This window comes from Chiloscyllium plagiosum, chromosome 34 (assembly GCF_004010195.1).
Source record: "Chiloscyllium plagiosum isolate BGI_BamShark_2017 chromosome 34, ASM401019v2, whole genome shotgun sequence".
Lineage (NCBI taxonomy): Eukaryota > Metazoa > Chordata > Chondrichthyes > Orectolobiformes > Hemiscylliidae > Chiloscyllium > Chiloscyllium plagiosum.
In genome coordinates this window covers 35,997,050-36,018,039 of record NC_057743.1, presented here as the reverse complement: position 1 = coordinate 36,018,039, position 20,990 = coordinate 35,997,050, and the positions used below count along the sequence as shown (strand labels likewise).

The 20,990-nt window shown below is 44.0% G+C and overlaps 1 protein-coding gene across 4 annotated transcripts in view; it reads left to right on the top strand.

Moving 5' to 3' along the window:
- Nucleotides 1-20,990, top strand: part of slc2a1a (solute carrier family 2 member 1a) — a 65,129-nt gene that overhangs the window by 26,385 nt on the left and 17,754 nt on the right. For 3 of the 4 annotated variants that reach the window (XM_043676168.1, XM_043676167.1, XM_043676169.1), the window contains 6 exons: nt 1,998-2,122; nt 5,360-5,512; nt 6,459-6,584; nt 12,095-12,282; nt 17,112-17,222; nt 17,328-17,429. In XM_043676168.1, coding sequence (XP_043532103.1) covers nt 1,998-2,122; nt 5,360-5,512; nt 6,459-6,584; nt 12,095-12,282; nt 17,112-17,222; nt 17,328-17,429 — 805 coding nt within the window. The remainder of the gene's footprint in view (nt 1-1,997; nt 2,123-5,359; nt 5,513-6,458; nt 6,585-12,094; nt 12,283-17,111; nt 17,223-17,327; nt 17,430-20,990) is intronic. The other variant, XM_043676170.1, reaches the window with a different exon arrangement.

Below are 20,990 nucleotides of genomic sequence, written 5' to 3'. Positions count from 1 at the left end.
CCTAACCTACACTAGCCCACTATCCTCCATATTCTGGATCAGTGGTGCTGGAAGAGCACAGCAATTCAGGCAGCATCCAATGAGCAGCAAAATGACGTTTCGGGCAAAAGCCCTTCACTATCCTTCATGTGCCTATCTAATGCCCGTTTAAAAGCCCATAAAGAGGGAGAGTCTACCACTGCTACTGGCAGGGCATTCCATGAACTCACGACTCGCTGAGTAAAGAATCTACCCCTAACATCTGTCCTATACCTACCACCCCTTAATTTAAAGCTATGCCCCCTCGTAATAGCTGACTCCATACGTGGAAAGAATATACGTTTATATATTCCCCTACGTTTACCCGGCTAACGCACCTAACACTATGGCCAATTCACCTGACCTGCACATCTTTGGACGAGGGAGGAAACCGGAGCACCCGGAGGAAACCCACGCAGACACGGGGAGAATGTGCAAACTCCACACAGAGGGTTGCTGTGAGGCAACAGTGCTAACCACTGAGCCACCGTGCCACAGAGATGAGGAGAAATTTCTGCTCTCGGGCGTTAGTGAATCTGTGGAAGTCTTTGTCACAGAGGGCTGTAAAGTCATAGAGTCAAGAGCACGGAAACAGACCCTTCAGTCCAACTAGTCCATGCCGACCATAATCCCAAACTAAACTAGCCCCACCTGCCTGTACTTGGACCATATCCCTCCAAACATTTCTTTAAATGTCTTTCAAACGTTGTAACTGAACCAACATTCATCACTTCCTCTGGCAGTTCATTCCAGAAACAAACTATTCTCTATGTAAAAAAAAATGCCCTTCATGTCTTTTTTAAATGTTTCTCCTTTCATCTTAAAAATACGGATCTTAGTCTTGAAGTACCACATGCTAGGGAAAAGACATCTGCCATTCACCTTATCTATGCCCCTCATGATTTTATAAAGCTCTATAAAGCCATCCCTCAACCTCCTGCGCTCCAGTGAAAAAAAGTCCCAGCCTCTCCTTATAATTTAAATCTTCCATTCCCGCCAAGATCCTGATAAATCTCTTCTGAACCAACTGCAGCTTAATAATATCCTTCCTATAACAGGGCGACTCGAACTGGAGACAGTATTCCAGAAGAGGCCTCACCAATGTTATGTACAGCTTCAAAATAATGTTGCCAGCCCTACACTGAAAGGTCTGTGCAATGAAGGCAAGGGTGCTAATTGCCTTCTTTGGGTGGCACGGTGGCTCAGTGGTTAGCACTGCTGCCTCACAGCGCCAGAGACCCGGGTTCAATTTCCCCCCCAGGCGACTGTCTGTGTGGAGTTTGCGTGTTCTCCCCGTGTCTGCGTGGGCACCCTCCGGATGCTCCGGTTTCCTCCCACAGTCCAAAAAGGTGCAGGTTAGGTGAATTGGCTGTGCTAAATTGCCCGTAGCGTTAGGTGAAGGGGTAAATGTTGGGGAATGGGTCTGGGTGGGTTGCGGGTCGGTGTGGACTTGTTAGGCCAAAGGGCCTGTTTCCACACTGTAAGTAATCTAATCTAATCTTAACTTCCCTGTCCATCTGTGAGCAAACTTCAAAGAGTTATATACCTAAGTGCCCAGGTTCAGGCTGAGTCATTTTGTATCTTCAAGGCCAATGTGGACCGTTTGTTAATCGGTAAAAAAATCAAGAGTAGTAGAGAAAAGGCAGGGAAAATAGAGTTGAGGATTATCCGATTAGCCATGATCTCATTGAATGAAGGAGCAGACTCAATGGGCTGAATGACATATTTCTGCTCCTTTGCTTTATAGTCTTACTTGAGGCCTACTTCAGTGACCATGTCATCGGAGTAGAGATGAGAAAATGAGAAGGAAAAGATCATCCATGTGGGAGTTAAATTGAAAGGTATAAGGAAAGGAGAAGGAAAGCAATGTTATGCAGCGCTGTGTCATATTTTGAGACTCTGTATTTGGTGTTATTCATGTAGTTCACTCAGCACCTCTTCAAATTTTAACACAACTTATTTTCTGTGAAATTTTTCAGAAAGGGCACTTTGCTATTCAACAATATATTCTCCATTGTGCCAGCGATACTGATGGGAACAAGTAAAGCAGCAAAGTCTTTTGAAATAATAATATTTGCAAGAATTATGATTGGAATCTGTGCAGGTATGTGAAGTCAGCTGAAGTGAGTGAAACCTGAAGTCCCTGAGTGAGAGACAGTTTAGTTTTAATTTGTTCAGCAATACATGAACATATTTTATGCTTCAGATCGATTAGTCTTTATTGGGTTATGACATGGCTGTGATCTGGTGATATTAATTCCTTAAAGCATGACCTGGGTGATACAGATTTAAACAGTCCAACTATAGGGTTCAGTTTTCACAGCTGTTTAGTACTGCCATGCAAAACATTATTCTGTGTTACACTAGATGACTATGTAACTCCAAACCACAGAATATTTATGAACCAGTTGGCTTTCTACACCAATACAGCAGCTTAGCCACAAATAATCAGCTTTATGGAATTCAATTTCACAGCATTTAAACCCTCAAGTGCAGGGTAATTAACCACTACACTACACTGCCCAGAGCTAATGGGAGCAGGATAGTTATCGTTAGTTCCAATGCTTCCCCAGTGTCTCGTGCCAGTATGTCAGGAGTTATTGGTGTTTGACACAAAGGACATATTTACAGAACGAACAATCCATCAATCGCATTCTCTTTTCCAAAGTAGTACGATAAACATTGAGGGTAACTCGAGGCTGTAGCTGTTTTTGTCCAAGGCATTGCAGGTTAATTTCAGGGTCCAAGTACACAGAATTCTGGCACTATTCTTGATCAGACCATAAGACTATAAAAAGTAGGAACAGGTGTGGGACATTTGGCCTCTGAACCTGCTCTATCATTCAATGGGATCCTGGCTGATCTGAGATTTCTTATTTCCACCTCCCTACATTTTCCTCATACCCTTGATTCTCCTAATGATCAAAAATCAATCTATTTCAACCTTAAATATATACAAGGACTCTGACCCCACAGCTGTCTGTGGCAGGGAGAACAAATTCCTCCTCATTTCAATCTTAATACTCCAGATGTGGTATTCCCAGCACCTTGTACAGTTGCAGTAAGATTACCGTGCTGTTATACTCCACCCCACCCCCTTGAAATAAGGACTAACATACCATTAGCCTCCCTGATTACCTGCTGCATCTGACTGCTAGCTTTCTGTGTTTTGTGCACAGTCCCACCAAGTCACTTTGGGTTGCAGTTTGCTGCAGTTTTGCTCCATTTAAATAATTTTCTGCTCTTTTGTTCTTTCTTCCAAAATGAACAACTCATGCTCTCCCACATTATACTCCATTTGCCAACTTACTTAACCTATCAATATCTCTCTGTAAGCTGTTTGTATACCTGCAAATCATTAATGTATATTGTAAACAGTTGCGGTTCCAGCACTGATCTCTGTGGAACACGACTGATAAAGAACTTCTTATTCCCCGCTTGCTGTTTCCTACCCATTAGCAAATTCTCTAACCATGCTGATATACTATCCCCAGCACCTTATGTGTTTATGGGCTTATGGCTTCACTCTTTTGTGAAATAATTTGTCAAACACCTTCTGGAATTCCAAATGCAACACATCTACTGGTTTCCCTCTATCTATTCTGGATGAGACCTCAAAATGTTCTGATAAATTAGTGAAAGGTGATTTCCCTTTCATGAAGGAGAAAGTGAGGTCTGCAGATGCTGGAGATCAGAGCTGAAAATGTGTTGCTGGAAAAGCGCAACAGGTCAGGCAGCATCCAAGGAACAGGAGAATCGACGTTTTGGGCATAAGCCCTTCTTCAGGAATTCCTGAAGAAGGGCTTATGCCCGAAACGTCGATTCTCCCTTTCATGAAGCCATGTTGATGCTGCTTGATTAGATTAATGATGTTCCAAATGTATTGCTCTGACTTCTTCGATAATTGATTCCAATACTTTTCCAAAAGTTGATGTCAGGCTAATTGGCCTATAGTTGCCTGATTCCTGAAGAAGGGCTTATGCCCGAAACGTCGATTCTCCTGTTCCTTGGATGCTGCCTGACCTGCTGCGCTTTTCCAGCAACACATTTTCAGCTCTGATCTCCAGCATCTGCAGACCTCACTTTCTCCTATAGTTGCCTGCCTCCCTATTGGAATAGAGAGAAAGTCAGAAGTCACATGATGTCTGACGAAGGAGCAGCGCTCCGAAAGCTTGTGATTTCAAATAAAACTGTTGGACTATAATCTGGTGACTTCCGACTTTGTACACCCCAGTCCAACACCAGCACCTCCACATCATGAAGCCAGGTGTGGCATTGGCAATTTTCCAATCCACTTGTGCTTATTATCATCTAAGGACCCTCCAAGCTGACAACAATACCCCCCGCCCCCACAAGCCCACTGTTGAAGGCACACGTCCAGGTTCACTGCAAACATCACCCACCACGCCCTGATCCAGAGGGACCTCGATTATCTGGCATTCAATTATCTGAGTATCAGATCATCTGGCAAGATCGCAAAGTCCTGACGCTCGGCTAAACTATGTTATCCGGCATTTGATTATCTGGAATTCAATTAACCAAACGAAATACTGCCCGCCCATGTCCTTCGGATAATCGAGGTTCCTCTGTAACTGGTGAAGCTTTGAGTTTACAACCTACATGGAAAACATGGACAACCTTCAACTGGTTGTGGATGGGTTCAGGAAGATGGAAAGCACTTATTTCACGCGGGGGGGGGGGGGGATCATGAGGAACTCAGTGACACTGCACACCCGAGTCAGACCATTGTCAGCAGAGAGAGTCACTCCTACTGCCAATACAACCATTCACACTCCATCAGTTGAAGAGATTAAATGGATTGTTGAACCCAACATATCTGCTTCACCAGCCACATGAAAGAAAATCTTCAAACAACGGGCTGTCACAATACTTAAACCCAGTCTTGCACATTTTGAGATTCTTTCTCAGCGCTATGAAGTGGACTTTTAAAAAATTATTTTAACAGCATGGAAATTTTTGACCAGTATTTACTGGCACAGATCTGTTCCTGACTGACTCCAGGAAATACAGGTCATTGTTGCCAAGTTCAGAACATTCATGGCAACTCGGAGAAAGTGAGGACTGCAGATGCTGGAGAGTCAGAGTCAAAAAGCACAGCAGGTCAGGCAGCATCCGAGGAGCAGGAGAGTTGATGTTTTGGGCATAAGCCCTTCATCAAGAATGTCTTCTTCAATTCCTGATGAAGGGCTTATGCCGGAAACGTCGACTCTCCTGCTCCTCAGATGCTGCCTGGCCGGTTGTACTTTATCAGTGGCACACTTCTGATTCATGACACTTCACCGAATGGGAATTGACCCGTTGCTCTTATACTCCTGCCTAGGTCTCTCCTCCAATGTGGTCCCTATGTATTTGGGCGAGCTTTCACCAAAGAACCTTCGAGGTGCCATCGGTGTGATGCCCCAGCTCTTCATTACGATTGGCATCCTGATTGCTCAGATATTTGGAATAAGAAGCATTCTCGCTAATGAGAAAGGTACTCAGGGTGTATTCACCTGCAGCTCAACAAGTTACCTGTAAAACAGGTTGTCGGAAAATTGTTCAATTACAAATAGAGTCCACACACAGATTTGTGAAATTGACGAACACTGGTTTATTTCTCGCAATGTTGTGGCAAGGAGAAATTGACCAGACTGATACAAAATGGACAGTTTGCACAGTTAAGTCAAGGATTCTCCTCCTTGGACTTCGATACAGACAGTTCTTATAGGGTTACAGTAGCGGCATATTAATTACAAGGCAATGCAGTTTCAATTACAGTTAATAGAAAACAATTGCTTGTCCAGCAATATCCATCAGTTAACAATTGTAACAGGAGGGTTAGCTAATCTGCAGAAATGGGTGCTAATGGCTAGCATCCTGGCTTCAATGGGCCCCGAGGGTAGTGTTCATTCTTGTCAGATATCTTGGTGCCACCTAGTCTGTGTGGGCTTTATGGGGATTGAGTATCTGGGGAGATAGGGAAAGCCCTCGGGGCTTCAGGACCAGTGATACTATTGTGAGGTCGGAAAATTAGTTAGCAGATCATCTAAATAGTGTATTCCTTCAGTCAGGAAACTGTTTAGGTATTGTGTCATTTCACTGTTAGTTTCTGAGCTGAGTGTGGTCTAGTTGACGTGTCAGTGGCGTTATGGGTAGACTCCCTTTAGCTAAATGGTTTCTGTGAGCATTTGGTGGGCAGGCAGAGCGGTTTGCTTTTTTCCCACACAGGTAAAGGTCTGCTGACGCCTCAGCTAAATATGTAATCGTATAGACCTGTATATATGAATGATTACTCTGTCTCTGTATACCAAGAAATGGAATGTTTACGGATGTATGGCATGACCAATTGTACAGATCATCAAAATATTTTATGAATAAAGTATATTTTTGAAATAAAAAAAAAGGTAAAGGTGTTTAACATTTCTTTATCTTCTTTTCAGGCTGGCCATTACTTCTGTCACTCACTGGATTCCCTGCCGTTGTGGAGCTCATTCTATTGCCTTTTTTCCCTGAAAGTCCAAGATTCATGTTGATCCAAAAAGGCAATCTAACTGGAGCAAGAGCAGGTACATAAGGCTGGACATAAGTTAGACCGTGGTTTCGGGGCTGCAGTCACGTCGATGTGATATGGCTTGGGTCCATAGGAAAGTGAGAGCTCACCCCCAGAGTCAAGTCTACTCCGAAAGCTGATGCATAAAGGCAAGCAGTGTCGGGGTTTGGTCAAATAGGCTATTCCCCAACCATTTTGACTCCAGTATTGTGTGAAGTCAGGGGTTCAACGGAACTCGGCTTGGCTCCATTTTCTCCAGGTTCATAGAATCCCTACGGTGTGGAAGCAGGCCATTCAGCCCATACCTCCACACCGACCTTCCGAAGAGCATTCTACCCAGACCCACACCCAACCCTACAGCCCTGCATTTGCCACGGCTAATCCACCTAGCCTGCACATCCCTGGAACACTACAGGTAATTCAGCACAGCCAATCCACCTAACCTGCACATCTTTGGACTGTGAGAGGAAACCGGAGCGAACCAACACAGACATAGGGAGAAGGTGCCAACTCCACACAGACAGTCGCCCGAGCGTGGGTTCAAACCTCAGTCCCTGGCACTCTGAGGCAGCACCACTAGTCACTGAGCCACCGTGCCGCCCAGTGTTTACTCTCTGAAATTACTGTAGCGTATTTTAATGTTGCTGAACAGCAGATGATCCCACTTATGCTCCAGGGCATGATGAGCACCTCCCCCCCCCTCCAAAATCCCCCTCCCCCCCGCCCAATGCATTGCGAGTCTACTTACCACAAGGCACAAAATCACTTCGCTGCAGTAAGAGGCCATTTGGCCCATTGTGTCGACACTAGATGGACTACAGTGGTTGAAGAAGGCAGCTCACCATTACCTTCTTAAGGGCAGTAAATGTTGGGCCCAGGCAGCAGCATCCACATCCCATGAATAAATAAAACAAAGCTCTGAACTATCTTCTATTGGTGAAGGACAACTTACAACCAGCAGTATAACTCGCATCAGTACTGTGTTTTTCACTCAACAACAACAAGTTATGGCACCTTTAGCATTTGGAAAAACACAAAGCCACGTGCTACTAAGCAGAATTTAGCACAAGCAGACAGGGTAGAATGGCTATCAAAAGCTTTCTGATGAAGGGTTTATGCCCAAAATGTTGACTCTCCAGCTCCTTGGATGCTGCCTGACCTGCTGTGCTTTTCCAGCACCACATTTTCCGACTCTGATCCCCAACATTTGCAGTCCTCACTTTCTCTCATCGAAAGCTTCTGTCGGCCAGATAGGTTTGAAGGACAACTTAAATGGGTGGGCAGAGAGGCAGAGAGATATAGGAAGAGAATTCTAAACCCTAGGGACCTAGACAACCAAAGGCAGTCCCCAGTGGTGGAGCCATTAAAGTCAGGGCAGGTAAACAGCCTTGAATTGGAGGAACATGGCCATCTCAGAGGCTTCCTAGAGCTGGCGGAGATTACAGAGTTAGAGAGGGCTGAGATCATGGAAGGATTTTGAAGCAAAGATGCAAATGCTACATCAGAAGCACTGCTGGAGCCAATGTAAGTCAGAGACCACAGGAATCAGGCTGATAAGGAGTTGGTGTGAAACAGGATATGGGGAGCAGAAGCTGGAATAATTTTATGGAGGGTGAAACAGGGGAGGCGAGTCATCAGGTGTGTGTTGGAATAGATGAGTATCGATGCATCAAAAGAAGTCCAGTCTGAACTTTGCCTGATACTTTTTTACAGAGATTGGTTTCAGGTGTTATATAACAGCAGTAAACTTTAGCTTCTAGATTGGAGTGGTGCTGGAAAAGCACAGCAGTTCAGGCAGCATCCGAGGAGCAGGAAAATCAACGTCTCGGGCAAAAGCCCTTCATCAGGAATAGAGGTGGGAATAAAGTTTAGCTGGCAAGTGAGGGAGCTGCCGGCATAGCATTAGTGCAGGTAGACAACCCTTTATCCAAAATCCCGAAATCCGAAAAGCTCCAAAGTCCGAAGTTTTTTTTGTGAAGTTTTTCTTTCATTAACAAGGTTGTTTGGCATGCAAACAGTTAACACACTCACTCAATGTGTGTCACTCAGATGTGACATGTAGGGATGTGGCCTGGCACTGGCAGTCCTCAATTCTGTTTCAGGGCCCATTTTACTCACAGTAAGTCTATTCTTTGGAAAGATTTTTGAAAAATTTCACCATCAAACTGCCACTTACTCTGAAATTCCAAAAATTCTGAATTCCGAAAACCAGCTGGTCCCGAACATTTTGGATAAAGGATTGTGCGGCTGTAAAAGCCTGGAACTTACTCAGTGACACCGAGCACTAATTTCCCGTTATCTTGAGGAACAGAGCAGAGACTGCAGCATCTGGACATTGCACACCTTGTACTTCCTGAGACGGTGTCAAATCACGTCAAAGGCCTGGATCTCCACCACGACGAAAAGTCATGGCAAAACTAACTGATCAACCTGGGAATGGCAAGTCTCACTCCCAGCCCACGTCCCCCTCCCCACCTCCGGACACAGTGTTTCCTGTTTTTGTGGGGTGCAGGAACAGATAGAGGTAAAGTTTTGTGCATACACAGCTCCCAGAGGCAGCTGGCTTTCTGCCTAACTCCTGTGTGATTTTTTTTTTGGTGGCCCCCAGAATGTGAAACATGAATTGTGCCCTGTAGACCCTTTAGGTGCAATTCTGAACTCCTTGCCTTTCTTTAGATAACTGGGTTCTGGATTGGTGGTGCTGGAAGAGCACAGCAGTTCAGGCAGCATCCAAGGAGCAGCGAAATCGACGTTTTGGGCAAAAGCCCTTCATCAGGAATAAAGGCAGAGAGCCTGAAGGGTGGAGAGATAAGCTACAGGAGGGTGGGGGTGGGGAGAAAGTAGCATAGAGTACAATGGGTGAGTGGGGGAGGGGATGAAGGTGATAGGTCAGGGAGGAGAGGGTGGAGTGGATAGGTGGAAAAGGAGGTAGGCAGGTAGGACAAGTCCGGACAAGTCATGGGGACAGTGCTGAGCTGGAAGTTTGGAACTAGGGTGAGGTGGGGGAAGGGGAAATGAGGAAACTGTTGAAGTCCACACTGATGCCCTGGGGTTGAAGTGTTCCGAGGCAGAAGATGAGGCGTTCTTCTTCCAGGCGTCTGGTGGTGAGGGAGTAGTGGTGAAGGAGGCCCAGGACCTCCATGTCCTCAGCAGAGTGGGAGGGGGAGTTGAAATGTTGGGCCACAGGGCGGTGTGGTTGATTGCCCACTCACCCATTGTACTCTATGCTACTCTCTCCCCACCCCCACCCTCCTCTAGCTTATCTCTCCACACTTCAGGCTCACTGCCTTTATTCCTGATGAAGGGCTTTTGCCCGAAACATCGATTTCGCTGCTCCTTGGATGCTGCTTGAACTGCTGTGCTCTTCCAGCAACACCAATCCAGAATCTGGTTTCCAGCATCTGCAGTCATTGTTTTTACCTTTTAGGTAACTGGGGTCCACCTTTCAATCAGGTGATATGTCCCTTTGGATAAGGTCCTGGAACATTTTGAGGGGAGGTCAGATGACATTTTTGGGGCAGTTAAAGTACCTGTTGGGATGGTTAAAAGTAGGTATGAATATATGTAAAAAGTGCATATCTGTCAAGCTCATTGGAACTGTCAACAGATCAATCAAAGTGAGCAGTTAAAAGTGTCAAAAGAAATTGTCAAGAGGTCATGTCAAGAAGACCTCCCAAATATAACTACAAACTGAGTTGTCAAGGCACTTAAAAGTCTGTCCCTTTAAATTTTTGCAAAATGTCTAAAGTGTTTTGAAAAACTATTGTTTGCTATTTCTCTCTGCCTATGGACATGAGCCTGTGGGTTTCACTGCTGCATGGCTTATTTCACCACCATCACAGCGGGGTGCCTTCCATTTCATACTGAGATTGTTCGCACTATCTGGATATAAACTCTTTGAAATGGAACAAAGAATGAATTTCAATGTTCTTTGTTATCAGATGCACTTGAAGGAAATGTTCATCTTATCAGGCATTATGTAGTCAGAGTATTGTAAATATTGTACATGGCTCTTAATGATTGATTTTTTTCAGTAAGGCAAAGTGTTGACCTTTATCTAGTAGAACTTAAATTTAACCTATTCCAGAAATGTCTTGAGGTGGTAACTAGGTGAGGCATCATAATTTGTGTAAGGGTAAAGGGTGGTGACTGGAGTGGGACATGGGTGGAACAAGTTGAATCTCTGTTGACATAAGTCATAGAGATGTACTGCATGGTTACAGACCCTTCGGTCCAACCCGTCCATGCCGACCAGATATCCCAACCCAATCTAGTCCCACCTGCCAGCACCCGGCCCATATCCCTCCAAACCCTTCCTATTCATATACCCATCAAAATGCCTCTTAAATGTTGCAATTGTACCAGCCTCCACCACATCCTCTGGCAGCTCATTCCATACACGTACCACCCTCTGCGTGGAAAAGTTGCCCCTTAGGTCTCTTTTATATTTTTCCCCTCTCACCCTAAACCTATGCCCTCTAGTTCTGGACTCCCCGATCCCAGGGAAAAGACTTTGCCTATTTATCCTATCCATGTCCGTCATGATTTTATAAACCTCTATAAGGTCACCCCTCAGCCTCCGATGCTCCAGGGAAAACAGCCCCAGCCTGTTCAGCCTCTCCCTGTAGCTCAGATCCCTAACCCTGGCAACATTGTTGTAAATCTTTTCTGAACCCTTTCAAGTTTCACAACATCTTTCCGATAGGAAGGAGACCAGAATTGCATGCAATATTCCAACAGTGGCCTAACCAATGTCGTGTACAGCCATAATATGACTTCCCAACTCCTGTACTCAATACTCTGACCAATCAAGGAAAGCATACCAAACGCCTTCTTCACTATCCTATCTACCTGCGACTCCACTTTCAAGGAGCTATGAACCTGCACTCCAAGGTCTTGTTGTTCAGCAACACTCCCTAGGACCTTACCATTAAGTGTATAAGTCCTGCTAAGATTTGCTTTCCCAAAGTGCAGCACCTCACATTTATCTGAATTAAACTCCATCTGCCACTACATGGGGGTTATGAAGAGCCATGAGGTGTGGGTAGAGGGGCAGAGGTTGGCACAGAGGGTTTGAGAGGTCATGGGATGGATACAGGGCATGGTGTAAAGAGGAAGATTTTAAAAATACATGAGGGGCAATTTTTTTTTACACAGAGTGGTTTGTGTGTGGAATGAACTTTGACAGGAAGTGGTGGATGCGGGTACAGTTATAACATTTAAAAGACATTTAGATGCGTGCATAAATAAGCATGGGACTAGTTTAGTTTGGGAACATGGTCTGCATGGACTGTTTGGACCACAGGGTCTATTTCTGTGCTGTATGACTCTATGATATAGAGACAAAATTGGTAGGAGCCTAATGGCATGGGTTAGCATGAATGTGATAGGAGGAGTGTGAGGCGTGGGGCGTCACCACCCTGAAACAGGCCCAGCTCCCACTTGAAGGAAATCTAGAGCTTGAATTGAAGGCAATGAATTGCAGAACAGCAATAAACAGCGGAGTTCACATGTATTGTGTTCAAGCTTTGAGACGGATAAGAGGCTGGGATGACGTGGATGATGAAATAGAAGAAATGCGTATGGAGGATCAGTCAGAGAAAGCTGAAGGCCACATGTCAGTACTGAACCTCTTCTCGTTCAGGTCATTGCGATGGCAACTGGTATCCATCATTATTCTAAATATGGGGCAGCAGCTGTCTGGAGTTAATGCAGTAAGTATCAAAAACTTATCAACGCAGGCACTGGGTAAAATACAGAACTTGCATTTGTTGTAACTACAGTACAATAGCAACTTGTATTGACATAGCCCCTTTGGCAAGCCACAACATCCTTTCAAGCTTTGCAGGAGCATTATTGTGGAGATCTGACCTGGGTCACTTAAAATGAGATAATTGCACAGACCAAAATCATCTTTTATCATTCGTTCACAGGATGTGGGTGTTGATGGCTGGGCTGTCATATATGACCCATCTATAATTGCTCTTGTGAAAGTTGTGGTGGACTGTTCCTTGAAATGCTACAGTTCCTGTACTGTAGGTTGACCCCACCACATAGTTTGGGAGGGGATTTCAAGATTTTTGTCCCAGAGATACTGAAAGAACGGCGATATACAGGGCAATCTTTGTATCCGCAGAATCGTTTTCCTTAGTTTCAGTTACCCGCGATTTACTGTGGTCGGAACATATTAGAGGGAACCTACTGGAACCAGGGACCGGGGGATGCTGGGAAGGTAAAATTCCCATTGAAATGAATGGGTTTGCACCTATCCACGATTTTGGGCATCCGCGGTAGGTCTTGGAACGTATTCCCTGCATGTACAGGAGGACTATTGTATTTTCAGCTCAGGATGATAAGCAGCTTGGAAGGAAATTTTCAGGTGAGGATGTTCTTCTATACCTGCTATCCTTGTCTTTCTGAATGGCAGTGGTTGAGAACTACAAGGTGCAAAGGAGGCTTGGTGAGTTCCTGCAGTACATCTTGTAGATGGCACACCCTTGTGCCACTGTGCATTGGCAGTGGAAGACATGGATATTGAACATGGTGGATGGGGTGCCAGTCAAGTGGGCTACTTTGTCCTGCATTGTGCCAGCTTCTTGAGTGTTGTTGGAGTTGCACTCTACCAGGCAAGTATTCCTTCAGACTCCTGACTTGTGCTTCGTAGATGGTGGTGGACAGGCTCTAGGGAGTCAGGAGGTGAGTTACTTGTTGCTCTGTTAAAGAGAGAGATTTTAAGGAACAATTTAAAGAAGATGGGGAAGGAGGCAGAGGGACTTAGAAAGGGAGTTCCACAGTTTCAGGCCGATGGGGCTGAAGGTACAGTCACTGATCAGAACTGAGTCAGACACCAAGATTGGAGGGGCACAGATGTCTCAAACAGTTTTAACTCCTGGGAAGGTTTGAGAAACAGAGAGGGACAAGACTATGTGGAACTTGAAAAAAGGATTGAAAATTTCAAATTGCTGCACTGGGAGCCAATGTACATTAATAAACAGAGAGTTGATGTGTGTATAAGACTTTGTGCGAGTTAGGATATGGGCAGCAGAGTTCTACATAAGAACTGAAGAGTCAAGTCTACAGGTCGTGAAGATTTCAGCAGTAATTGAATGAAGGCAGTATTAATGTTGGGCAGGACTGCAGAGGAGCGATTCAGTGGTCTGGACATTGGAGTCGTGGGGCAAGAGGTTTCTTTCATGGTTAAATATAGCATAAAGGTTGCAAAATTTCTGGCTGATTTTCAGTTGCCTGGGGGATTAGACTCATAGAGATGTACAACATGGAAACAGACCCTTTGGTCCTAGCTCAGGAACAGATTTTGTATTGGAAACAGGAGCCAGGGGTTTCAGGTATTCCACAAGCTGGGTAAAATCACAGCTCAATGCAAACTCAAGAACCTACACCTTCTCTCTTGACTCTACAACTTCACAGCCTTCTGGACTTGACACTGAGTTCAGCAATTTTAGACCCTAACTTCTGCCTCCATTTTGTTTTGTTTTATTTAGTTGGTTCACATTACACTTGTTCCTTTCCTTGTTCCTTCACTTTGCATTCAGATGGCTACTATCCAACCATGCCCCCCTGTCATGATGTGTCTTTTGTTTCTTCACTTCTTACCACTGCCTTTGATTTTTGTACCAGTTGGCTTTTTGTTATTTAACCTCCTCTGACCTCTGCCTGACCAAAGATCTTTCCTTTTACTTTTCTTCCAACTCTCTTCACTTTCACATTCTCAAAACCTATCACGTTCTATCCTTACCTCAATTTGCAATGAAGGATCATTAACTCTGTTTCTCTCTCCCACCATATGCCAGCTAACCTGTTGAATGTTTCTACAATTTTCTTGCATTTCTGTTCATTCAGTATTGAATGTCAGAAATGGATTTTAACAAGAAATTAAATTTGATCTGAAATTGAAAGCCAATGTTGAGCATAAAATAACTCTCAATTGGCTTAAAAGCCCACCTAGTTCACTCAAGTCCTTTAGGGAAAGAAATCAGCTGTTCTTACTCAGTCAGGCCTATGTGTGACTCCAGACCCATTGTGATTGGTTCATCCTTAACTGCTCTTTGAAATGGCCAACAAGCTACTCACTCCAATGGTAATTAGGGATGGGCAACAAATGCTGGTCTTGCCAGTGACACCCACATTCATTACAAACAAAAAATCAAGCACAATGGATGTTTGAGAGGGATGTCGTGCACAACCTCACAACATCCCAACATGCATCCAGGCAATGTTTGAAGTGTCACTGAATTGTTTGAAGGACGGACGTATTGGAATCTAGGAAACATGGCAGCTAATTCGCAAAGAACAATTTTCTAAAAAGAGCAATATGATAATTATCAGAATTTTTAGTAATTTTGTTTGAAGTATCAATTTTGCAAATGATGGGTTCCCTTAATCTTTTTGAAATTGTCTCTTACATAGACCTGAAAGCAGCCTGGGCCTCAATCTTACAACATCTCTACCTCTTGGTACTGCCCTGAGATGTCAAATTTACACTCAAAGTGGAACTTGAACAGATACCCTCTGACTCAGAGGCAAGGTGCTGCCCTTTGAGCCATGGACCATACCACTAGACCTGAATCCACATTCCAAACTAACTCCGTTCTCACTTAATATACACAGCAGTCGATCCTATTGCTATGCCTCAATCTTTACAATTCAACTTGAAAAATATGTTTTTATAGATCAGTAGCTTCTGAAATTATTTTAAGCAATATTTTCTTACTTTAGTACTTGAGCAGAAATTTCACTCAATTTCAAATTGGAGATCTTTAAGCTTTAATGTGGGAGATTCCATTTTCCACATCATGAGCAGGGCCACCTGATTTGGCAAATGTTTAAATGTATGTGACACTCGACATACTTTGTCTGTGGGAGTAATAGTGAAAACTAGATTTTATATTTCAGATTCTTTTGACGCCAGTGTTAAATTGTGTCTTTTTATAGGGAGTATTAAAATAATGCTGGTTGGAAAGATTTTAATAATGTCCTTCCCTCTACTGCAGGTTACTGCAAGGTCTCGAAAGTTAAGTTATTGAGATAAATCTCAGCAGATGCCAACCCTGGTTACTACTGAGGAGGAGGCCTGATTTTTAGCACCACTGGTGATGGTACTGAGGACAGCAGGTTCCAAATCTAATGCCACCTGACTCTGTGCAGGGTCCCCCATTCCAAGGTGACACCCCAGAGTCACCTTCCCTAAGGCAGGGAGGAGGGAACAGTAACCTACGGCCCATTATGGCCCATTAAAGGAGGCTTTACCTGACAGCCTCCTGGGTGCCGTAAGAGACTGAGAGCAGGACGACAGCCTGCAGACTGTCCCATAGAGGGTGACTACAGGCAGGGTGAGGGGGTTGGGAAATTGGAGGGGGGAGGGTGCTGTTAGATTTCAAGACATGAAACTTGAAGACTGCTTTTATCTTTCTGTCTGGGTGCAGCATCTACTGGGACAGCCAACTTCACCACCAATGCTCCCCCACTATCAACTCCCCTCCCCTTCCCCATTTCACTGCTTCCTCCCACCCACATCAACCACCCCTCCCCATTTCACTGCTTCCTCCCACCCACATCAACTACCCCTCCTTCCTCCCTCCCCGTTTCACTCCTCTCCACTAGTCACATCAGCTCCTCACCACTACCAGCACCCACAATCCCACTCTGATGAACATGCTGCAAAGCCATTCTTTATTAGAAATGTTAAGATTTTAAAGAATGGGTAAATCTATTTTTGATCTTTGTCTACTGCATGTAACTCCATGGCAGATTCTATTATGCTGAAAGGCCTTAGATTCCTGCCCCCCTCCCCCAAAAAAGCTATAATCCTTAACTGGATGACCCCAGTCTTTTGTCATTAATTTTTTTTACTCATTCATGAGATATGGGTGTCACTGATCAGGCCACCATTTATTGTCTACCCCAATTTCCCACACCTGGTAAAGATGGCAGAATCCCTTGCCTAAAGAATATTCATGAATGAGGTTTTTTTTAAAACTGACAATAGTTTCATTGTTTTCATTACACTCCTAATTCAAGATCAGTCTTGAATTCAAATTTCACTACCTGCCATAGCAGGATTTGAACCTGGGTCCCCAGAACATTATGTGAGTCTCTGGATTGTAAATACTACCACCAGGCCATTGCCTCCCCTTGATTGTCTGCTCTGGGAAACATCCCAATGAGTGACCATTTCCCACATGGTATGACCTTTCGACCTCCCTTTACAAACAATGCTCAGAACCCTAATTTGGGAAACTGTGCCCAGAGCACACTTTCTGGCCCAGAGGGGGAGGTATAAGTGTCACCTCACTGCAGGATCTCTGGCTTGCTTCCCTCTTTATCCAACAGAGGTGCAGAAAAGTTTTCAAAATGGTGATTAAAACTTGCAATGGCTTTTTCAGACAGCGCATGGATGCCAAATCTAAATTCTCCACCAGAGACTGAAAATGACAGGAAGAACAGCAGAAGTTAATTGCATAATAACATTGAAAATCTGTATCAGTAATCGCTCTTCGTCTACTGAAACTATTTCTGTTTGCAGATCTATTATTATGCTGACAGCATATATCGATCAGCAAGGGTGAAAGAAAATGACATTCAGTATGTCACTGTTGGAACAGGAGCTGTTAATGTGTTCATGACCATAGCAGCAGTAAGTCCAAATAGAGTTGTCTTTAACAGGCATTTCTAGAGCTGTGTGTTACTGCTGTACATTCACATTTCTGAGCTCAGTCTGTCACATTATTATGTTCTGCAGATTTCTATAGTAGAAGCATTAGGACGAAGGATGCTTCTCCTGGTTGGATTTGCGATTTGCTGCATTTCATGTGCAGTGTTAACCATGAGTCTAAACCTTCAGGTTTGTTCAAAACCCCTTCCACTGTGCAAAATCTTAAAAATGTATTCCAGCCAACAAACATGCAGAATAATGGATTATTGTTGGTTTGCCACTCTGGAGTCTATGACCTCTGTACAATAAAAGCAGACTTCTTCTGATCTTGGGCTACTTGGCATAATGTAGAAGAGCAGGTAAATTGGAGAAGCCTCCTGATGGGTGTGCTCCTGACCCTGTCCTAGGTGGTCATTACCAGATCCAGGCAGGAGGCTGTGGAGTGGTCTATGAGACCCAACTGCCTGCCACTGTTCCATTGCTATGTCTGCTCCAGATGTCCCTGGAGAAGGTGCACCTGATCTCCCACTGCATTGTTTGACATCTTCCACTGGGGGACACCACAGGGGATGGAGAGTATCATTTTCCCCATCCCCAAACCACATTTCCATTTTCAATTTGTTAAGTTTTCTTTGAAATTTGGCCTTCTGGAAACAGAGGAGGGGGAGGGAAACAGAGAGGAGAAATGGGGGAGCAGAGAGGGGGAAATGAGGAGGGAAATAGAGAGAAGGAAAAAGAGAGAAAAAAACAGAGAGGGCGTAACAAAGAGGAAGGAACAGAGAGGGGACAACAGAGAGAAGGAAACAGGGGGCAACAGAGAGTGGGGCAACAGAGAGGCAGGTAACAGAGGGGGGCAATAGGAGGCAACAAAGAGGGAGGCAATAGAAGGGAAGGAAACAGAGGGGAAGGAAACAAGGGGAAGGAAATGAAGAGAAGGAAATGGAGAGAGGAAAATGGAGGGGGGCGAATGAAAAGTAACTAAAGAGAGGAGGCAGAAGTAGAGGGGAACATAGTGGTGGAGAAACAGTGAGAAAGAAACAGAGCGGGAGAAATAAACATGAGTGTTGTTGGTTAAGTGTTCCTTTAAGGAATTGTCACTCATTTATTTGTTGATTCAAATCATTGGAATATTTGAAATATTATAAAAGCACGTTAGTACCTATTACGGATGAAATTTCTTTTCCTTGAGTTTTGACCGGGGCACCAGGCTAATAAACTAATTCACAAGGGAATTTCACAAAAGTGTGATGATCATTGATTTGTTGATATGAAAGCTGCAGTTTTGTGATTCCATGCTATAGTTTCTGTGCTAATTTTATATGTTTCAGCTCATTATGGCCTTTTGGTTTATAGTTATGGAGGTTGGTTGGATTCTCATTGGAAATTGTGGGGCTTTAAACATGCACTCCTTCCATTGTACCCAATCATTCAGAAAGGGGTTTCATCCTAGTTGCCTTGTCCCCTCACTGTTTGCTCTTGAACCACAAGTGCTGGGAAGGTACAATCGGTTTCTCCATAATGCAGCTTATTCCATGAGAGCGATGTCAGTACAATTCATTTATATTGCAAGAACATATTGCACTCATTTATGTAAAAGTTGACTTTTATATATAGCTTTGTTGATTTCCTATGGCATTACTCACTTATTCCTTTCTCTAAAAAAAATTAAGGATGTCATAACTTTGGATGTAGGTTTGCTCGCTGAGTGAAAGGCTCATTTCCAGACGTTTCGTTACCTTACTGGGTAACATCTTCAGTGGACCTCATGCGAAGCAATGCTGAAAATTCCTGCTCTCTATTTATATGTTTGGGTTTCTTTGGGTCGGTGATGTCATTTCCTGTGGTTGTGTTATTTCCTGTGGTGAAGTCACTTCCTGTTCCTTTTCTCAGGGGGTGGTAGGTGGGGTCTAACTCGACGTGTTTGTTGATAGAGTTCTGGTTGGAATGCCATGCTTCTAGGAATTCTCGTGTCTTTGTTTGGCTTGTCCTAGGATGGATGTATTGTCCCAGTCGAAGTGGTATCCTTCCTCATCCGTATGTAAGGATACTAGTGAGAGGGGGGGTCATGTCTTTTTGTGGCTAGTTGGTGTTCGCATATCCTGGTGGCTAGTTTTCTATCTGTTTGTCCAATGTAGTGTTTGTTACAGTCCTTGCATGGTATTTTGTAAATTACATTAGTTTTGCTCATTGTTTGTATACGGTCTTTCAAGTTCATTAGCTGCTGTTTTAGTGTGTTGGTGAGTTTGTGGGCTACCATCAATACCATCAATAATACCCTTACTGGCATAAAATTCACTAAAGAGGAGGAAAACAACAACAAACTGCCATTTCTCAATGTCACAGTGGAGCGAACAGCCAATGGGGAACTTCAAACCAGTGTCTACAGGAAAACAACACATACGGACCAAATATTGAAGAACAGAAGCAATCATCCCAACACCCACAAATGAAGCTGCATCAGAACATTATTTCAACAAGCCAACACACAGAGGAACTATGCAGAGCAGAGGAAAATTACCTTTACCATGTATCCAAAAAGAATGGGTACCCAATGAACACAGTCTGCCGATTTCTCAGCAACAAACCCAAACAAGCAAACAAAACACATCCAGAAACCCTAGCCATTCTCCCCTACATTAAAGACATCTTGGAAATGACTGCCAGGCTACTCAGACCCCTTGGCATCATGGTAGCCCACCCAACACACCAAAACAGCAGCTAATGAACATGAAAGACCGTATGCAGACAATGAGCAAAACTAATGTCATTTGCAAAATATCATGCAAGGACTGTAACAAACACTACATTGGACAAACAGATAGAAAACTAGCCACCAGGCAATGCGAACACCAACTAGCCACAAAAAGACATGACCCTCTCTCACTAGTATCCTCACATACGGATGAGGAAGGACACCACTTCGACTGGGATAATACATCCATCCTAGGACAAGCCAAACAAAGACACGCACGAGAATTCCTAGAAGCATGGCATTCCAACCAGAACTCTATCAATGAACACATCTCTATCAATTAAACCCCTTCAACCACCCCCTGAGAAAAGGAACAGGAAGTGACTTCACCATAGGAAATAACATCACCATAGGAAATGACATCACTGACCCAAAGAAACCCAAACATATAAATAGAGAGCAGGAATTTTCAGCAATGCTTTGCAAGAGGTCCACTGAAGATGTTAACGAGCAAGGTAACGAAACGTCTGGAAATGAACTTTTCAGCTCAGCGAGCAAACCTACATGTCATAATTCCGTGACGTTCAATGTCACTATTGCAAAAAACATTCATTCCACTTTGCCATGATCATCCCATGTAACCTGTTAGACTTATATTATAATTTTTAATATTTTAAAAAAACCCAAAAATTGCGGATGCTAGAAATCAGAAACAAAATCAGAAATTGCTGATTGATGTCTTCTGAAAAAGGGTCAGTGGACCTGAAATGTTGACTCTGCCTTTTTTCCACAGATGCTGACAAACCTACAGAGTTTTTCCAGCAATTTCTGATTCTGTTCTTAATTTTTTATGTTATTAGATTAGATTACTTACAGTGTGGAAACAGGCCCTTCGGCCCAACAAGTCCACACCGCCCCGCCTAAGCGCAACCCACCCATACCCCTATCCCTACATTTACCCCTTACCTAACACTACGGGCAATTTAGCATGGCCAATTCACCTGACCTGCACATCTTTTGTGATTGTGGGAGGAAACCGGAGTACCCGGAGGAAACCC